At 38.7% G+C, this 17,404-nt stretch overlaps 2 protein-coding genes across 2 annotated transcripts in view; one reads left to right on the forward strand and one right to left on the reverse strand.

Annotated features, from left to right (window-relative positions):
- Positions 1 to 16,043, reverse strand: part of LOC128264664 (uncharacterized) — a 35,348-nt gene extending 19,305 nt beyond the window's left edge. The window contains exon 1 of the mRNA XM_053000277.1: positions 15,882 to 16,043. The gene's annotated coding sequence lies outside the window, so the exon portion shown is untranslated. The remainder of the gene's footprint in view (positions 1 to 15,881) is intronic.
- A 348-nt stretch (positions 16,044 to 16,391) lies between these two features.
- On the forward strand, positions 16,392 to 16,544 carry LOC128252022 (uncharacterized). The gene has a single exon (XM_052979384.1). It carries the CDS (start codon positions 16,392 to 16,394, stop codon positions 16,542 to 16,544), a length of 153 nt encoding a protein of 50 aa, XP_052835344.1.
- The last annotated feature ends 860 nt before the right edge of the window (positions 16,545 to 17,404 follow it).

Consider the following 17,404-nt stretch of genomic DNA (forward strand, 5'->3'; position numbering starts at 1 on the left):
TCCCTGTTTGTTTGTACAAATTATTATGAATGATAATTTTGTCTGTCGCATTTTTCATGCATTTTCCCTCTCTGACGCTTTTATGGCCTCCAATGTTGTTTTTATGCCTGCTCCTTTGTTTTATGAATTTTATAATTAATTGTGTTTGACATGTTTTATACGCTTTGCCAGTGCTCTTGGCTTTTTTGTCTTACCCATTTTAAAGTTTTGATTGATTTTACCTAATATTTCGCCATTTATCATTATTGTAAAGCGAATGTGGTGTGTTAACAAACAAATAACAGGAAGATGGGTATTTGCATTTTGTTTCTGGTGTGCCATTAAAAGGTTAAAAGCCTGTAAAATAATTGCGGCCAACTTTCATAATTTAACTAATGTCCTGACTTTGACAGTTTATTTAATTACAATTTTATAAAATTAGCATTGATTATTTAATTGCGCAATTTAATTGTTTTGAATTTTAACAGACTAAGCCTTTTACAAATAATGAACTGGAATACTTTTAGTCACAACAAGCCTATTTTAATGCGTGGTCTGTTACAATGCGTTAAATTGCATTAAACTCATCAAAATGTTATGTTTTTGGTTTTCCTTCACCTTTTTATTTCCTTGCCTTTGTTATCGTATTTAATGCTTCTCATTTTATTTAGCTCCGATACAATAATTGAGCTTAGCTTTTGCAACCCAAAGAGAAGCAGTCACTGTCAGGCCAAAAAACATTTGTATTGTATTTGTCATTCGGGCCGAGTTAATTTCCACACATGTAACTGTAACTGTCGCTGGCATATTTTGGCCAAGAAGACAAATGACAAAAGACAATTAGCTAACTGAAGGCAGGAAGCCTCTTAGACTTTCCGCCATTGCGAGTTGGTTTTAATTAAAAGCAGATTAGCATTGCGCGTGCAGCGAATTTGCGTGGGAGAATACCAGCCCAGCCACCCACTTTCCACGAAAATTATTGCCCCTCATTTTCCGCCGTTTTTGGGATGGAATGGGATGAGCTGGGATGGGCTCGGCTGGGCACTCAAACTCACTCCCTTGTTACGCCATTTCAGGCATCTCAGTCGCATTTGTCTGGGGACATTGACAATGACAGCGGCTCAAGAGTTGGCGTTAGCAATGTACTCGCCATATATCCGCGTGTGTCTGTGCGGGGTTAACTGTCTCAGACAATTGCTCCAGGAGCAGGAGCTCCTTTACATTTTCACTCCACTCGTTACTTTTAATTCCAGTGCTTGAATGAAACATTTTTACGCACGCTTCTCACATGCAACACAACTTTAAAGGGGGGACGGAAAACGAGTGGAGTGTATTGTACCGCTGCACTGAAAAAATTCATTCATTCATAAATGTCCTTCGATTTTTTCTGAATACTAGTAATTAATTGCTTTCCAAGAACTTTTCCTCAAAAATATAAATAGAATAAACCGTTTAACTCAACTTGTTTGACCGGATAAAAATAAATCCCTTTGTTTTCATGTATGGTTGTTTGGCAAGTCCCAAAGACATCTTCATATTTAATTATTTAAACCATTTTACTTAGGTTCTGCCATCCACAGTGATGAACTAACACTTCATCTTGTATTGCTCTGAAGGTAAATTGCTTAAAAATTTAAATAATGAATATAGATTAGTTTAATTTTTTGGGCTGTGAGCTGTTGGACTTGTATTCACATTTTAAGAAGCATTATTTTCGCTCAGTGTGCGACTTCTCCTTGTTACTCGCCACATCAGTCACCGCTCACTTGACACATTTCGCCTGCCATGACGCAATTGGCACGAAGACATGCCCAGCACATGGGCAATAAAAGTTGCCGGCAACTCCAGTTGTTGCTGCTGTTGCTGCTGTTGTTGCTGCTGTTTCTGTTGCTGCTGATGACTTAAAAATAGCTACAAGTTTTTCACACCAAATTGCCAGGGCGGCAGCCGCCAACAAATTGAAATGTTGATTTCAAAGTTTCGGGTCTCCAACGGGCCATCAGCTGTCAGGTGAGCATGAGACACAGATGGGCGAAAGTCCCTCGGATTGTCATAAATCTGTCGTTGCAGTCGATGACATTGATATTGATCTGGTGGGTGGTGCTTTGGTGCTTTGGTGCCTCGGTGCCGTGGTGCCGTGGTGCAGTGTTCAAGTGATGTCATCAGCGGTGCAGTGGCATTAAGCCGGCGGCTCTTTCTGTTGCACCCACATTTAATTGCCCGCTATTTGCGTTCGCAGCAAGTCAAAGATTTTCACATCAGCTTAATTACTGCGACAGCCACGTGCTCGTAACCCGTTGATCACCAAAGGTACGAAAGATGACACAGATTACCTGTACTTAAAATATATATGATACTTAAAGCTTTGCTTCTACATATGGTAAATGTATCACCAATATAATATATACATTATTATTCAACATATTGTTAAAAATAATTTAAAATAAAAAATACGGATTCTAAAATGATTATGGTTTCATTTATAAGTTCAAATGGATATCAGCATAGACTTATATCTCTTGAAATTATTTATGATAACAACATAAATCATAATTCCAGACAAAGCCCAAAGAAATGTTATTGAAAAACTTGTGTGAGCAAATAGTTATTCGTCCAGCGGCAAATAATAGGTTAAACGGAGAAGAAGAAATGGCATATTCATAGCAGAAGAAAAACGAGCTATGTCAGCCCGCAGGCTGCCATTTGCTGCACTTAATTGCCGCAGAGAACGACGCATAAATGCGCTTTTATTAAATACGCTTTAAAATTGATTTTGCACGCCCCATGATCGGCATGTGGTTAACCCCACTCCGACAACCCGTCCATAATTTAACCCTCTTCATGTGGCAACTTTCCCACATTTGCGGTTCTGTCTGCCGCTGAGCCTTTTGCATGAATGGCCTTTATTCATAATCATATTTTGTAAATTCATTCGCATTTATTTTTGTTTTTCGCCTCTCTCGCTGATTTCGCTGGCAACTTGACTTTGAATCTTTGCGCTGCTGGCTTCTGTTTCCACTTTTAATGCCCCGGGAATTAATTAAAAGCCCCGCCCCAAAGTTTTAGAGAACAGCGTGCATTGTTGTTGCCGCTGCCACGCCCAATTCAGCATTAAATCCGCGTTTCGCCGAGCGTGCGAATTTTATAAATGGGGCAAAAAGAGACAGCTGAAGTGCTGGAGAACTTTTGAGTGATTCTATGGTTTTTGCGGAACTTGAGTCGCAAATAGGATTGCAATGGGTCTGCAGGCTACAGTCTAATGGAAGTTATCACACCGCCAGCCCATCACAATTTCAAGAACTGATTCGAAAACTCAGTCCTGACCCTCAGCTAATAACATTTGGGTTTTTCTTTCCTTTTCCTTGCTTTTTTCTCTGGCCAAATCTCATACAAAATCCAATTACGTAACGAGAAGGAAGAGCCCCCGACTAAGGTCGAAACTCACCCACACACACACAGCACTTGAAATCCAATTTTCATAATAAGCATGGAAAAAAGAGGACTAACGGATGCGAATTTAATAATAATATAATTTCGGCACAATTATCTCAACAAATTAAGCCAAACCGCCGAGCAGTTCAGTTCAAGTGAGCAGATCTAACAAGGACCTCCCCGCTGTTTTTGTTGTACACTTTGGGTGGTTTTTTTGGGTGGTTATTTTTGACCCACAACGACAGCTCATTTTGCGGGCACATGGTCCTGAGGTCGGACCCCCTTTCTATGTAATTAAATTGAAATTTCAATATTGCGAGTGGCCTGGCCCCCAGCAGGGCAGGGGATGGAGGTTCCCAAGGACCTAGAGGGCCCGGATCCGTGCCCAGGGCCGGAGAGAATCCGGCGGAGGAGCAGCCAGCTGTCGTCGACGCCGCGTTCGGCGCAACTCGGCTGATTTATAAGCCGTGGCCAAAAATTGCTGCAAAATTAAAGTGTAATTTATGTGGCAGCCTCTCGCATATCCTGCGGATCCTGCTTATCCCCCGAGTGCGTGAGTTGGTCTCTGCTAGGCGACCTTGTTGGTCTACCCACCACTTCCAGTACCTCGTAGGACCCGTCCCTTGTAGTACACGTAAATAAATTGAACTTAACAAAGTATATTACTTTGGATAAATGGAAAAAAAAAAATAAAATAAAAAAATAGTTCATTACCCAGTACATTTGTTTTTTTAACAGAGTTTTTTTTTATCATATTTCATCTCAGCCTTAGCCAAATCAAAACATGAACTACAAAATTTAAACAAATTATATGTTCATTGTTCATTGGAAAAAATAAAGCACTTAATACGCCATTTAAAAAAAAGTAATTAAAGAAAGAAAAGAAAAGCTAAAAATACAAAACGAATTTTAGGAATATAATATTATAAATCATTTTCTTTGTGCAAGAACAAACAAATCTTAATTTGAAAAATCCATCATTTCGATGTTAGCATTTAAGCACAATGCTATTTCTGATTTAAAAATTTGTAGCAGTGTATGAATCAGCGGTGTATGTGAAAAAATAAAAACACTTGACGGGCTTAATGTTGCCTGGCCAACTTTGACCCGCCAGCACTTCACCTGGCACTCAACCACCCATGCACCAAACCGCCCACCAGAAAAGACCCCACCCATACGCAAAGTGTTAATGTGTTTATGGGACTGGTGACTTCGCCATACGTCCGCGCACCTCCGAAGCCCCTTCCTTCGCAACATCCTGCCTGCTTCGAGTGTCCTTTGCTCTTTTGGGCCGTTTGCCACTTGAGTTATTTAAATTGCGTAAGTGGAGCTGGCAGTGGGGCCAGAAAAAAGATTGATAAAATATGTTAATTGCGCCTGTTGGGCCGTACGGCGAGTATCTGCAGCAGCGGAAGTTCTTGCATGAAATTGTCGCCAACAATGCTGAAAAGTTAATTTTCTTGGCATTCTGTTACGCGAATTTAAGGCGTTTTAATTATGTTTATTGCATTCCTTGCCGTTCCACCAGGAAACTGCGTTGCCAAAGGTGTTTACTTTGTTGCAAGTGAGCCTGAACTACAAAACCGGGGACAATTGCGGAGTATATCAATGAGTTTCTGGCCCTGCTCACCTGACCACCTAATTAACCCAATTCCCCAATCAACCACAGACGCCAATTTCAATTGCAATCACACATTACTATTTGGCTGCGTCTCCAAACCACTAAACAAAGAGAATATATATAGGAACATAATTGATTTGGGTGAAGTGACCATACGATTCCTGGATTCTAAATCCAAAATAATAAAAGTCAATTAATTAAGTCTGGACTAGGACTTAACAGATAACTGCGTCAATAATTAAATAAAACTCATAAAACTATGAAAGAAAAGATGAATTTAATGTTCCTTAGAGTATAAAATATTATCGTCATATCAAATAATTTTGTTTTGAGTGTAGTTTGATTTCAAAGACAGGCTGCCGTAAATTGTTGTATGTTATTTAACAAACTATTATCTCTCCACGAATAAGATATTCGCAAAAAACATAATGAACAATGTTTGGCACACTGGGGGAGCATTGGTAACGTTGGGCACAATATGGCCCAACTAAACTAAGCCGCCAACAACTGAACATAGTTTGGCGCTCACCTGCTGTTCTGATTGTTCCAAATAACCAGCAATTATTTCAATTATATTTATTGTATAACTATTATGACTCGCACTCAGCCCAGTGGGTGGCTGTGTAACATGTCGGCGACATTTTCAAGCAATTCGCATTGCCTTGCACAACATAATTGGTGCGCCTGGATGTCTAGTTCAGGCTGCTTTGTTAGTCAAGGAAGTTTAAAGATCTAAGATGCGGATGAAAGATTTAATGAAGATCTGCCTTAACAAGTGTATTTGGGATTATCTTATCAAAAAAACAGAAAGCAAAATATTGAAAGGAAAAGATCAGAAAGTTATAATTATCTAAGGCTTAAACCAACTAAATCTAAGACGAACGTTTTAAAGTTGCATTCATAAAGCCCGAGCCTTTGGCAAATCTGGTAATAAACTTTGTTAATTCGATATGTGTTGATTTTCATTGATGCAGCGTTTACACAAAATCAACAATTTAAATATAGAAGTGGCAAATACGTTTTGACCGCTTTCACGCTTGACTCACAATCAACACATTGCTTAGTTTAACCTTTGACTCGATAACACACATACATTGTTCACAAGCACATGTGCACATTCGAGTCCTTTCTGGCCAAGAATTTCTGCTCTGTTATTGGCAGCCAATCGAAGGCAGTTTTCTCCCCTTCTTGCCGGCAATTATTCGTGAGGTTTGCATCTGTTATGCTTGGTTTGGCTTTGGGTCCCTAAAAATCGAGGGTTACATAATCAAATACAAGGCGGATGGGGCAACAAAAACAAGTAAACGATTCGGGGCATCTTTTATGTAGCTTGACTTTTGCCAGCGATCCGAAGCAGACCAAAAATAAAACTTCCGATTTGTTGTTCTTGTGTGTGTGTATAGAGCTCTCAATTCACGTGTGTTTGGAACAGCAACGGTCAGAATAATAGTTTAATAATTAGAATTCAAACAATATTGTATATACCATTATCATTATTTCTTTATCTATCACACTTTATAAAATCGGTCAATTATGTTAAGTGAAAATATGAATATAAAAATTTGTAATTTAGTTTCCTAGTACTTAAATATGACCGAATTCTCAATTGTTAACGAGACGTCAAGCTTCTACATTAAGTTTTGCATAATTTTAATCACATGGTGAACATAACGTAACATTGATAACAATAGTTTGTACCTGTTTGAACAGCGTTTGAGTGCGTCCTTTCTAAGACTCAAATAAAATCTAAGTTGGTTGCTGTTAGAACAAATATCTCCGATATCAGTACTATATTTACATCACCAACTGTATGAGCTTGTGTGAGGGTGGAAATGCGTGTGTGTTAGTGGTTTGTATATATCCTTCCTGGCGTCTTTGGCTTTTGTTGACTCAATTTCCGTATTTAATGACCCGTTGCCAAATATGCCTGAAATTTTCAAACCGATTCCAGCTGCTATACAGTATACACGTACATGTGTGTTTCATTGTGTAGGTTTGCTTGGGGTATGTGTGTTTTTGTGGTTTCCTGATTGAGTTCAACCAAAATTCAGGGGTCTTCCACTTTAAGACGGCACAGTTTCGGTCACTAAATCAAGATTATACATTACACAGGACAAAGGGCAAATGCAAGGGCTTAAGGGCTTGCCGGAATCATCAAAACATATTGCAGCCGCTAATGATTCCGATATCTTTGGCACTACCAACGACACAAAGAACCATCAGTATTAACCGCTTCTCGGACGTGGAATGAAAACAAATAACCGAAATGCGATACGCAATTATAGCTTAATCCCCGGCAATAATCAAATGCTATAACCTCGTGAACAGCAATAAGCAACGTGTGTGTGTGGGTGTCGCATTGCTTTTGATAATGGCGCATAAATGTTTTTTAACAACGCCAAACAAAGGCAATCGCAAAGCCCCACAGAAAACCAAACCCAACCGAAACGAAACGAATAACAAAAATTGAAGGGGAGTTTGAGGACTGCAAATTGTGGGCAAAGCATCATGGCACATAAACAACAATAAACACGCTGGTCGACCTTCACCACCCAACCAAAAGCAGCTAACCACCCAGAACCCACTTTTGACCATATAATAGGAAATATATGGGATATATTTACACGTTGGAAAATAATAAAATTAAAAGTGTATTTTTTTTAATATTTAAATTTGCAACAGATTAGTAATGTTTTCTTTATTATTCGCTATGTTGTAAGAAAGATATGACTTCATAAACAAGATTATTATATGAGCAAGTATTGTTCATAAATTTCCCAATCAACAGGGTTTCCGAATTTTTATTCTTATCAGTATACAAAATAAAATGTATATTTTTAATATTTAATTAATTAATTAATATTTAATTGAGTACTTGTATTTTATATTTCGCTCAGTGCAGAATCGAGTTGAGTGAGACAGCGACATTGGCATGCATGGGGCGTCGTCGTCTTTTGTCCCTTGGTCGACTCTTGTTTTCAATCCTTTGCACAAATAAAGTTTTTATGATGGCTATTTGTAACCTTTTTGGATTTCCCACCGCCACCGTCGTTTTTCCTCAATTCGGCCTAATAGCGGTTAGGTTCCTTTTTCCCTACCCAACTTAGATTTAAAAATATGTTTTATCCCTCTAATCATTTGAAGGGAATGTGATTGGGTTCCCATTTCGACGACAGTGACTTTGTTGGGAAATAATTTCCACCCGATAACGTTGTCATCGTCTTTAGCGGACATCTCGTCCTTTTGCGTCCTTGTTTCGCACTTTTCTAGCAATCTTCCTCTGCCATTTGAGATTCCTGCAACGAATGCAATCCTACAGTTCTGTTCGCTTTAAGTTGCAATTGATATTTAATACTGTTTTCTCTGGTCATTAATTTCTACCTTCTGATGTCTGAAATAATATTTGTGCTGTGGCGCCATTTTTCATATTTATTGTATTGATTAAACACATAATTATTTTGTATTAATTACTATTTATTTTTGTTTGGATGTCCATGTGTCCTGACTTATTTATTAATTAAATTCCATGGCAGTTGGCCATTTAAGTTGCTTGTTTGTTTACGTAGTATTGTGATTATGAGTTTACTTTGGAGAGGGGACTGAGTGCATGATTTAATGATTTATTTATTGCCGAAAATAACTCTTTGAGCAGTAAAATACAAAACTGGCTATAGCTATGTTTATTTGGTCATTAAACCAAGAATTTTATTTTCTTCGACTATTGTTTGGGCCACCTACGTTCTTTGACAATGTCGAAATTAGTTTATATCCTTAGAAATCGCCTAACAAAAGAAATTATGTGCTTATATGTGATATATTTTTTTACGTAATACCCAAAGTTTTTGGCTGTATGTGCATAATTTGTAGCGCTACATAAAAAGAAACATGTAAAACTACTAAAAAGTAAGTTAGCATGACAACACACCAACTAGCAACGATGAAGTCCAAGCCAAATGAATAAATTGTTAACTAGAATAACGAAATGTGTCAATAAAAAACCATAAAAATATGATTTAAGCCGTGCGTGATGAACAGAGATCACAGCGTTTCCTTTCCTTTTATCAAAGTTCATTCTTTTGCTTCATCAACGACAACATGTTATTATTGTCATTGTATGATTGTATGGCCTTTACATGTACACCGAGACAAAAAGGAGGAACAAAAAAATATTTTTTTAATTTAGTTTAAATTAACATTAAAGAAGCCACAAATTATAAAAAGTTACTTTCTTCAAACGAAAAATATTTAATAATGAAATATGCAATCATTAGTTAAGATATTACAATTTTCATTACTGCAAATAATTTTAAGATCTTTTATTTTATAACAAAAATTAAAATGTATCATTTTGCTAATATTTTTTTAGAAATTGTTTTTTAGTGTACATATACTGTAGCGTGTTTGTCACACACATCCAATAAATTTACATTTTTATCGAAAAAGTTTCTCCCTGATGTTTTGCTGCTACTGCTCCACCAAAGCGGAAATATCAAAAATAAATCTCTGGCTTGTTTCCGTTGTTAGAATGCGAACAACAGCGTCTAACGCTTGTAATTGGCACACACACAGCCACAAGCACAAACCAGAACAGATGGAGACATATACACACATTTGAAACAAAAACATCAATTTGCGACTTTTAATGGCATCATCATTGACTCAATCAGCAGTGAAACTTTCATTTGCCACATATCCAATCTCTGACAGAATCGAGGACGCCATTCCAATGACACTCACTGCTCGTCTGCATTTCTTGCTCTCCATTTTTGAAGACTTTTTATAATTCCTGTCAGTGGATGGACCACAATCAGTTGTGTTTTCACCTTAAATTTGTTGTTTCTGTCTGGCTAATGAAAGCTCACAGAACACATTGTTTACCTGTCTGCCATGACCCAGACAATTTTTGTGGAGTGTGGCGAGCCTTCTGTCCGAAAACTTTTCTTCGATGGCAAATTAAATGATTTGCGACTTGCGGAAGTTACTCTTTCGGAGGTCGCCACTAGCTGATATTTTATGACTCCCTTGCGGTTCCCGAAGTAGGCCAGCATATTCCTTAGCTGCAAAATTTGGATTGGCCAACTTCGATTTTAGCTCCTAGACCGATATGAGCATGCAGATATTAATAAAAATAATAAATTTAAATAATTTCTTTTTGGTTATTATATTCCTTAAAACTTTTAATGTAGCCTTTCTGGCTATAAAATAGCTTACAATTTATTATTGTAATATATAATATGTAATCATTATCCTGAGCTTAAATTTGAAAAATCAGAACAGTGCTTGAAAGACTTAAGAACTTACAAATATTTAAAAAAAAATTATGTTTATAGTTTAGAAAGTCCAAACTCGCATCCCTCCTTGATTTGGTATGTCCTGCCTTACGGGTTTATTGCCCATTGTCTTGGGCTGTTGGAGCATGCTGCTTGTCAGTTCCTTGCTTCTGCATTAGTCAAACGGATCGCCCGGTGTCCACTATACCACGATACCCATTACCCCCTCCTGTACTCGGACATACCCCACAGTGCCATTCATTTTGCCTGTCATTCAGTCATTCATTGCGGGAAAACTCGCTGGGTGCGTCATGGAAACTGGCGTGAAAATGGTATGGGAAAACAAAAGGAGCAGAAACCTTGTTGTTTGGCTCCTTCCTCAAAAAGACTCCTTGGCCTTTCATTACGTGGGCGGGAATGAGATGAGGGAGCCACACGAAATGGATAGCTCTGGTTGGGCGCGCAACTCTTTTGTGGCCAAGGATCTGTTGGCGTTTGATGGATGGCGACAGCTGAGGTCAGCTTGCGAAAGAGTTAAACAACAGATGGGTCCAATTGATGAAAATAAAACAGAGACATTTGCTTTGAATATGCAGGAAAATGTGCTACATATTTGTTTAATTTACTACAAGTTTTGTCATGAACTACTGTTGAAATAAAAATTAAAAGGACCTATTCACTGTGCCGGGAAATGAATTTAAGTATTTGGCTATGAGTTACTGTTTAAAATGAATAAACTCATAATTTGCCGATAAAAAAACTCTTTAAAGAACTAAGCACTATTTTCCTATCCATAACAGAAGTGCAAAGTTTCCAGCTCTAATAAATACTTGAGAATTATGTATCAATAACTAGAATTTCATGCAACCGTCTGCGGGAAGTGGTTCTTAACAACTTGGAAACTGCTGCTTAATCAAGGCATCAGTGCAAAAAACCGTTGGTGGTCGGGGAAAAATTAAAAACACTCATGCATAGATAATACCCGAGTCGTGCAGTAAGGACTTTACCTAGCTGCCAGGAACCCAAGTCGATAAGCCACCGCGCGAGGGAATACGCTGTTGGGAGAATGAAAAAAAGCCGAAGTGAAGCTGGAAGGTCTGGCAATATTTACGGAAGCTTAAAGCGCACCATGTACGTCCATGTATGCGAAAGTGTGGGTGGCAGGAATGCGCCATGTGTTGCAAATTTTTGCAGCTCCTGGCTGTTCGCACTTTTCCCTGCTCTCGAATAAACTAGGCGGCCACAGTGCGTATGAGTTATGCAGATAACGCTCAGCGCAGCTCGAAAGCGACAGTGCTGGCTGGTTGGCGACCGCAGAAAGTGTTTTACTCAAAGGCATCGTAACTCTTTTTCCTTGCGCTTTCTTCGCCCCCTTTCTCTGCTTTCTTCGCAAAAGCTTTTTGTCACACAGAGAGAAGTTTCAGTTAGTTATTCTGCAGGTCCAATGCTTTGGTCTTGAAAAAATGTGATTCCCCTCTAACCATATAAGTTACTTTCACCTTTTTTAATTCAATAAACAAACAAAACCTTTTTTATTGAACTGCTATATGATTTGTTTACTTTATTTACTAAATAATGGGTATATCAAACAATACCAAATGTATTTCTTTTATGTTTTAATTTAATAATTGCTTAAATTTAATAGTTGCTTAAAACTTTAAATTATGTAGCATTTTTTTTCGGTGCTGAGTCAACATGCGCGACAACTTCAATTTCTGTATCTGAGAAACGCGCTGAGTTATTGGCAACTTGGGGAGCGAGTGGAAAAAAGACTGTCACCGAGTCGTACATTCTGCGTTGGTCTGACAAAAGTTTCCCGCTCTGAATTATTTTTGCGAGATCATATTTTTTTTATCTCCGCTGCTCGCTTAGCTGCTCAAATTTAAATTAAAACTTCGGCAGTTTTGCATTTTATCCTTGACTTTATGACTTTGGGTTAACATGGCAATGAAGTGATGCCGTTGTTCAGCTTGGCATTTTGCTCATTTCCTGGCGAAAAAAGGGCGGTGGGATGCATGAGAAACTTTGTGTCGACATTTTGCGGTTGTAAAGCGTCAAACGCTTAAAACTTAAATAGTTTTCCTCCTCTTGTTGCTTCGTCATTTTTTATCATTTTATTTTGGTCGAATGAAACGTTTTTGCTTTTATCGCTCAAGTTTGGGGGCTTTGGTTTTGCATTAAAAAAATTGGACTACGAATTTCGAACATATCCCCATTAATACTCTCTGCATTTCGTTTAATTTTATTAAAATTTTGCATATTTGTGTAATTTTTTTGCGACAGCCACAGATATTTTTTATGAGGGCAGCACACCATATTCGAGTGTTTCCTTATCATGGTGCTAAAATGCGAAGTGCTTAGTTGAATATTTTATAAATTTTTCATTCGCGCCTTATTTCGCAAAATATTTTCGCACACATTCTTTGGACAACTTTGACATTGAAGCTTGCGCATGTGTGTATGGGCATGCTTCGATGTGTGTGTGTGTGCTTTTTCGATGTGTGCGTGCTAGTGTGTGTGGCTATATGCTAAATGTCTGAAACACGTCTGTCTGGTTGCTAAAGGCCAGCACACATTATGCTCCGGTCCTGGCTCCTGCACTTGCCCCAGGACCCTCTTCGAAAAAGTCTCACCGCAGTAAATTTGCATACACCCCAACACACGCGTATGTGGTTTGGCATTCATTTTCAGTTGAAATTTATGCAATGGCTTAAATAAGCGCAAAAATGCCATTTTACCCACAGCAAGTGACAAAATGTATATTTCGCTGGGCATAAAAAAATAATTATGCAACGAACATAGCACATTTTCGGAACTCCAAGTGTTAAAAAAAAAAATTGTTTCTTAAATCCTAGTAAAAAAAAAGTATTTTAATTTAATGGAATTTCTTCCTTTTTTATTATTTTTTAACCAATCAAAATTTGTAATAACTAAGTTGGTTAAATCGTAGATATCTAATTTTACATATCTAATCATAAATTATCATATAAGTATTTATATTTTTTGTACAGTCTTTTTAGGAGCTTAATCTTATAACATTAACACAATTTCGTCGAATACCGAAATATGGTCCCATTTTAAGCCTTATTCATTCAGTCTTTTTGTTTTGTACTTCTTACTTTTTTTTCAACGCACTGTGAATAGAGTAGCAGGTGCTTGAGCAATTTTGGGTAAAGTAAAACTTTATGCAATTGGTAAAATGTTTTGAACAGCATTTGCATTTGCTTGTGGCATTCGGGCCACTCTGGACATGGGGCAGGGTGTATTTACACATTTGTCATGAGCATGAGCACTTCTCAACCAGAGACCACCGACTGCATTTTGTTTCGTTGTTGATTAAGTGCCACAGTGCAAGTTGAGGCCGGGAAAACTTTGCCTTTGGTCTTGACCAAGCTAGAACTCTGAGTTCTTAATAAAAACAAGATGTTCGGTTTTATCTGGCACCTTCCTAAAACCTCTTTCCCTTGGCAGTTGCGTCCACAACTTCGCAGTTCCAAGACAAACATGTTCGGGGCTAACGTGTCGGATACTTGATTTTATATGCAAAGTACTTGCAGCGTTTTATGTGAGATTCAATTTCCCACACTGCTTCGCTTTGCTGCTTATGCAAAATCAATAAAGAGCATGCGGAAAATGGGAAAAGCAGAGTGCAGGGAAAATATTTACTCATGTCAAAGGGGTTATAACACCTAACCGGTGTGTCTGTCCCCCGGCGAAATCGAATCCAACTGGAGAACTGGAGAATTGGATACCTGGAGACAAAGAGCAGTTCAAAGTGATGTGATGCGATGTGATGGCTCCATTTCGTGAGAAGAGTTTGGGGCCATCAGAAATCAATTTCCTGTGGCGCCAAAAGGGAAAGCGTGACAGTAAAACTTTTTCCAAAAAGTTAAAGCTAAGATGAAGGAAAGTTCTCCCTTCGCTGGCAACTTTTACCTGTCGCTTTCGCAATAAAAACATTGCCAGCTGCTTCCACAATCAGTCAAACAATCAATAGTTTGATTAGGTTTCTCTGCCACATGTTGACTTAAAGCGAAAAATTAGCCCTAAGCTGCCTCACCAAAAAAAAAAAAACTTTCCGCCACCCCTGCCACAACAAATAAACACAAAAAAAAGAAACTTTGAACTGTTGCCGGTTATCTGTGGGGGCATAGAAAACTTTTAGATACAAGGAAACAAAAATAAATAAATTTAGAGATAGAGATAGAGATGGAAGGGGCATACCTACATATGCTTAGTGCCCGTGGCACTCGAGTTGACATTTATACGAGCATGCAACAAGAAAAACAACTCAAAGTCAAAATGGCCAAAATATGCACATAAATTTCATTCGAAATAGAAACAACAAGTCGAAGGGGAAGCATAAAATGAAAATGGGACCGGAAAAAGTTGCAAATGTGCAAAGATAAGCGCATGCTGCAAAACAACATCAACTGGCGTACTCAGATGTAATGAAATTAAACAAATTGCCTGGTTTTACCCTGGTTACCTGTGTTACCTGGCTTTTGAATCATTGTCAGCGAGTGGCAAAGTTTTTCCACCTCATCCCCTGACAAATCCCACGACATACAAATGAGTTGTCTTGCGGGGCGGGCATAAAGGGAAAAACTCAGAAAATAGGGAAAATAAGGAAGCGGCTGCTGCTGCTGCTGCACAGCAAACGACAATTCATGTAAATTGCTTAATTTATTAGACTTTTTCAGAACAAAATCAGACTCCCCCCCGCTGAAAAGCTTCCTGACTTTGACAGCGTCGCGACTTTGGATTAAGTATTTGCAATTGTTGTTGCTGCCGGCTTTTCTATTTGCGCTCTGCTACAATTTCCTGACGTTCTTTTGTCTCGGTGGAAAAAAGTTTCACAGCATTTTGCCTTGTTTTCCTCCTTATTTTCTTCGGTTCCTGTTTTCTGTGTTCTGCGAATTTGTTATCTTAATTCATGTCATTTAAAACAGCAAAAGAAGCGCGAAGAAAGTCTGCCACCATTTGTTTCTAAATAAAACTCAAGGCAATTGAATTCATGGCGATCAGGTGGTGGGTGGGTGGTGCTGCAAACTTTTGTGTAATACGCGGACAGATTAAAAGTTTTTTTTGCCCAAGCCCATGTAACTCATACGCCGGTTGTGCCGGGCTCTCGTTTCACGTTACGCATACGCCTCGTTGGCTGGCGAAGAAAACACGGAGCAGGGCGTATTCGAGCCATGTCAGCTTAATGGCAGCATTCATACAAATCACGGTTGCCCGCGCGCTGCTTCCGGGCTGCCATTGCACTTTTCAGTGCGCTGCTTTCCATGTTCTTAGTTTTTTTGCAGCTATTTTTTTTGGGGGGGGGGAGGTGGCTGCAGCACGAATTTATACGTCAGAAATTCAAGAAAATGTACAGGAAAAGAGGCGGAAAACAGCGCGCCAGCATAAAGTGCAAGAAAAGCGCGTCGCACTCACGAACACTTGGAGGCATGGGAACACATGGAATTACTACAAAAAACTAGGTTACAAGTTGCTACGTGAAAGCAAGTCGTGTTGTCTGAATTTTTTAAAGCCACCCCCTTTAATTTTCAAAAACACAGTAAATTGAAACATACCCAGCTATGCAGAAATTCCTGGTCGTTATTTGTTTAATTCGAATGGCAGGTTTTATGCATCGTAGGCCCAAGCACGAAGATCACTCGCTTTTCACAAATTCGCGACGTCACTCGGTTTTCCTTTCGTCACATTTGCCGGCTTGGCCAGAACTTGTTCGCTATGTTGGCTATTTTCAACTGGCAAACGATTTCTTGGCCCCCGACATGGCTGGGATTTTCCGCAATTCGCCGCAGCAGCTTCGGGGGAAAAACCGAAGTGGCGAGTCAAAGAGAGGAATTTTCTCGAACTACTCTTCGCCGGTATAACAGTTCTTTCTGCTCCAGTTTTTCCTCCTGGCGTCTGTATGGGAAATTGTGTCATTAGGTGCATTTGTTTTCGTTGTCCTGACCACCCACTTGGCCGCCCACCCACTCAAACCCTCTGTTGTTGCTGTTTATTTGCTTCATCTTCATGCCGTGTCACTTTTCGAGTGCGAGTGTGTGTCAACCTGGCGCCGCTCATCTAACTAAATGCCAACAATTATGTTTTGGAGTCTCATTAGTTGCAACTTAAAGTGTTCTAATGTGTTGCCGTGTGTGAAGAACGATGCCGTTAATGATGTAAGCGGCAGCTGTGAGCTGTATACTGAAAAGCCTGAAAACCGAGCGCCAAAAGCTGAATGAGCCGGGTGCCAAGAGCCAACAGATGCCAGCAGAATCAAGTCAAGTGGGCCCTATATGCCCACACATATATATTTTGGGGTCGAGTTCGTGCCACGCGGCGTTTTGTTAATTGGTATTACCTGACCCACACGATGAAAAAAAAATATTTGTGTGTTATATAAGTTACTACAAATTTGTTTGCTTCAATAATATTTTAATAAGTTTTCTTGGTTATCGAAAGCGTCGCAGAGTTTTTTTTATATAATATTAGCGTTTACGACCCCTCAAATGGTATTTTAAGATTTTTTATAAAATTTATTTATATCATTTTATTATAGGTAAAGGTTTCCTAAAGGAAATAATATTATAAAATTATGAAATACATGCTAAATCTTATCTATAATTTAAAATATTCTATAATCTATAAATTAAAATATAGCTTTAGATGTATTTAGTTTTATTTTAAAGAATAGATTTCAACATGTACTTCTGTTAGGTAAAAAAACAATATTTTATTTACGAAAATGGAAGCAGTCTAACTTTTTTCTATTGAATTCAAAGATTAAAGCCTTGCATAGTTTTATGCTTTGAGCAGCGATTCGGGTATCGGAAATACAAATTCTCCTGTGCCCGTAACCTCGAAAGGACCCGATGACAATGCCAGGTCACTGAGTGAAAAACAAAGCCAGCGGCACAATATGGCACAACTAATCACGCTGACGTTGACAGAAAATGCACTAAACAAAGAGCCAAATAAACCGACGCTCAGCCACACCAAAAGCTAACGCCATGTGCCACCGAAGGGGGTTAGGCCATTAAACTCGCATGCTGCTTTGGCGAATGAACGGATCCGGGGTCCGAGAAAAACGGAACCAGCGCAC

This window comes from Drosophila gunungcola, chromosome 3R, assembly GCF_025200985.1.
Source record: "Drosophila gunungcola strain Sukarami chromosome 3R, Dgunungcola_SK_2, whole genome shotgun sequence".
NCBI lineage: Eukaryota > Metazoa > Arthropoda > Insecta > Diptera > Drosophilidae > Drosophila > Drosophila gunungcola.

Coding starts and splice junctions, on each gene's coding strand:
- LOC128252022 (XM_052979384.1), top strand. CDS start 16,392: ATGCCAACAATTATGTTTTGGAGTCTCATTAGTTGCAACTTAAAGTGT.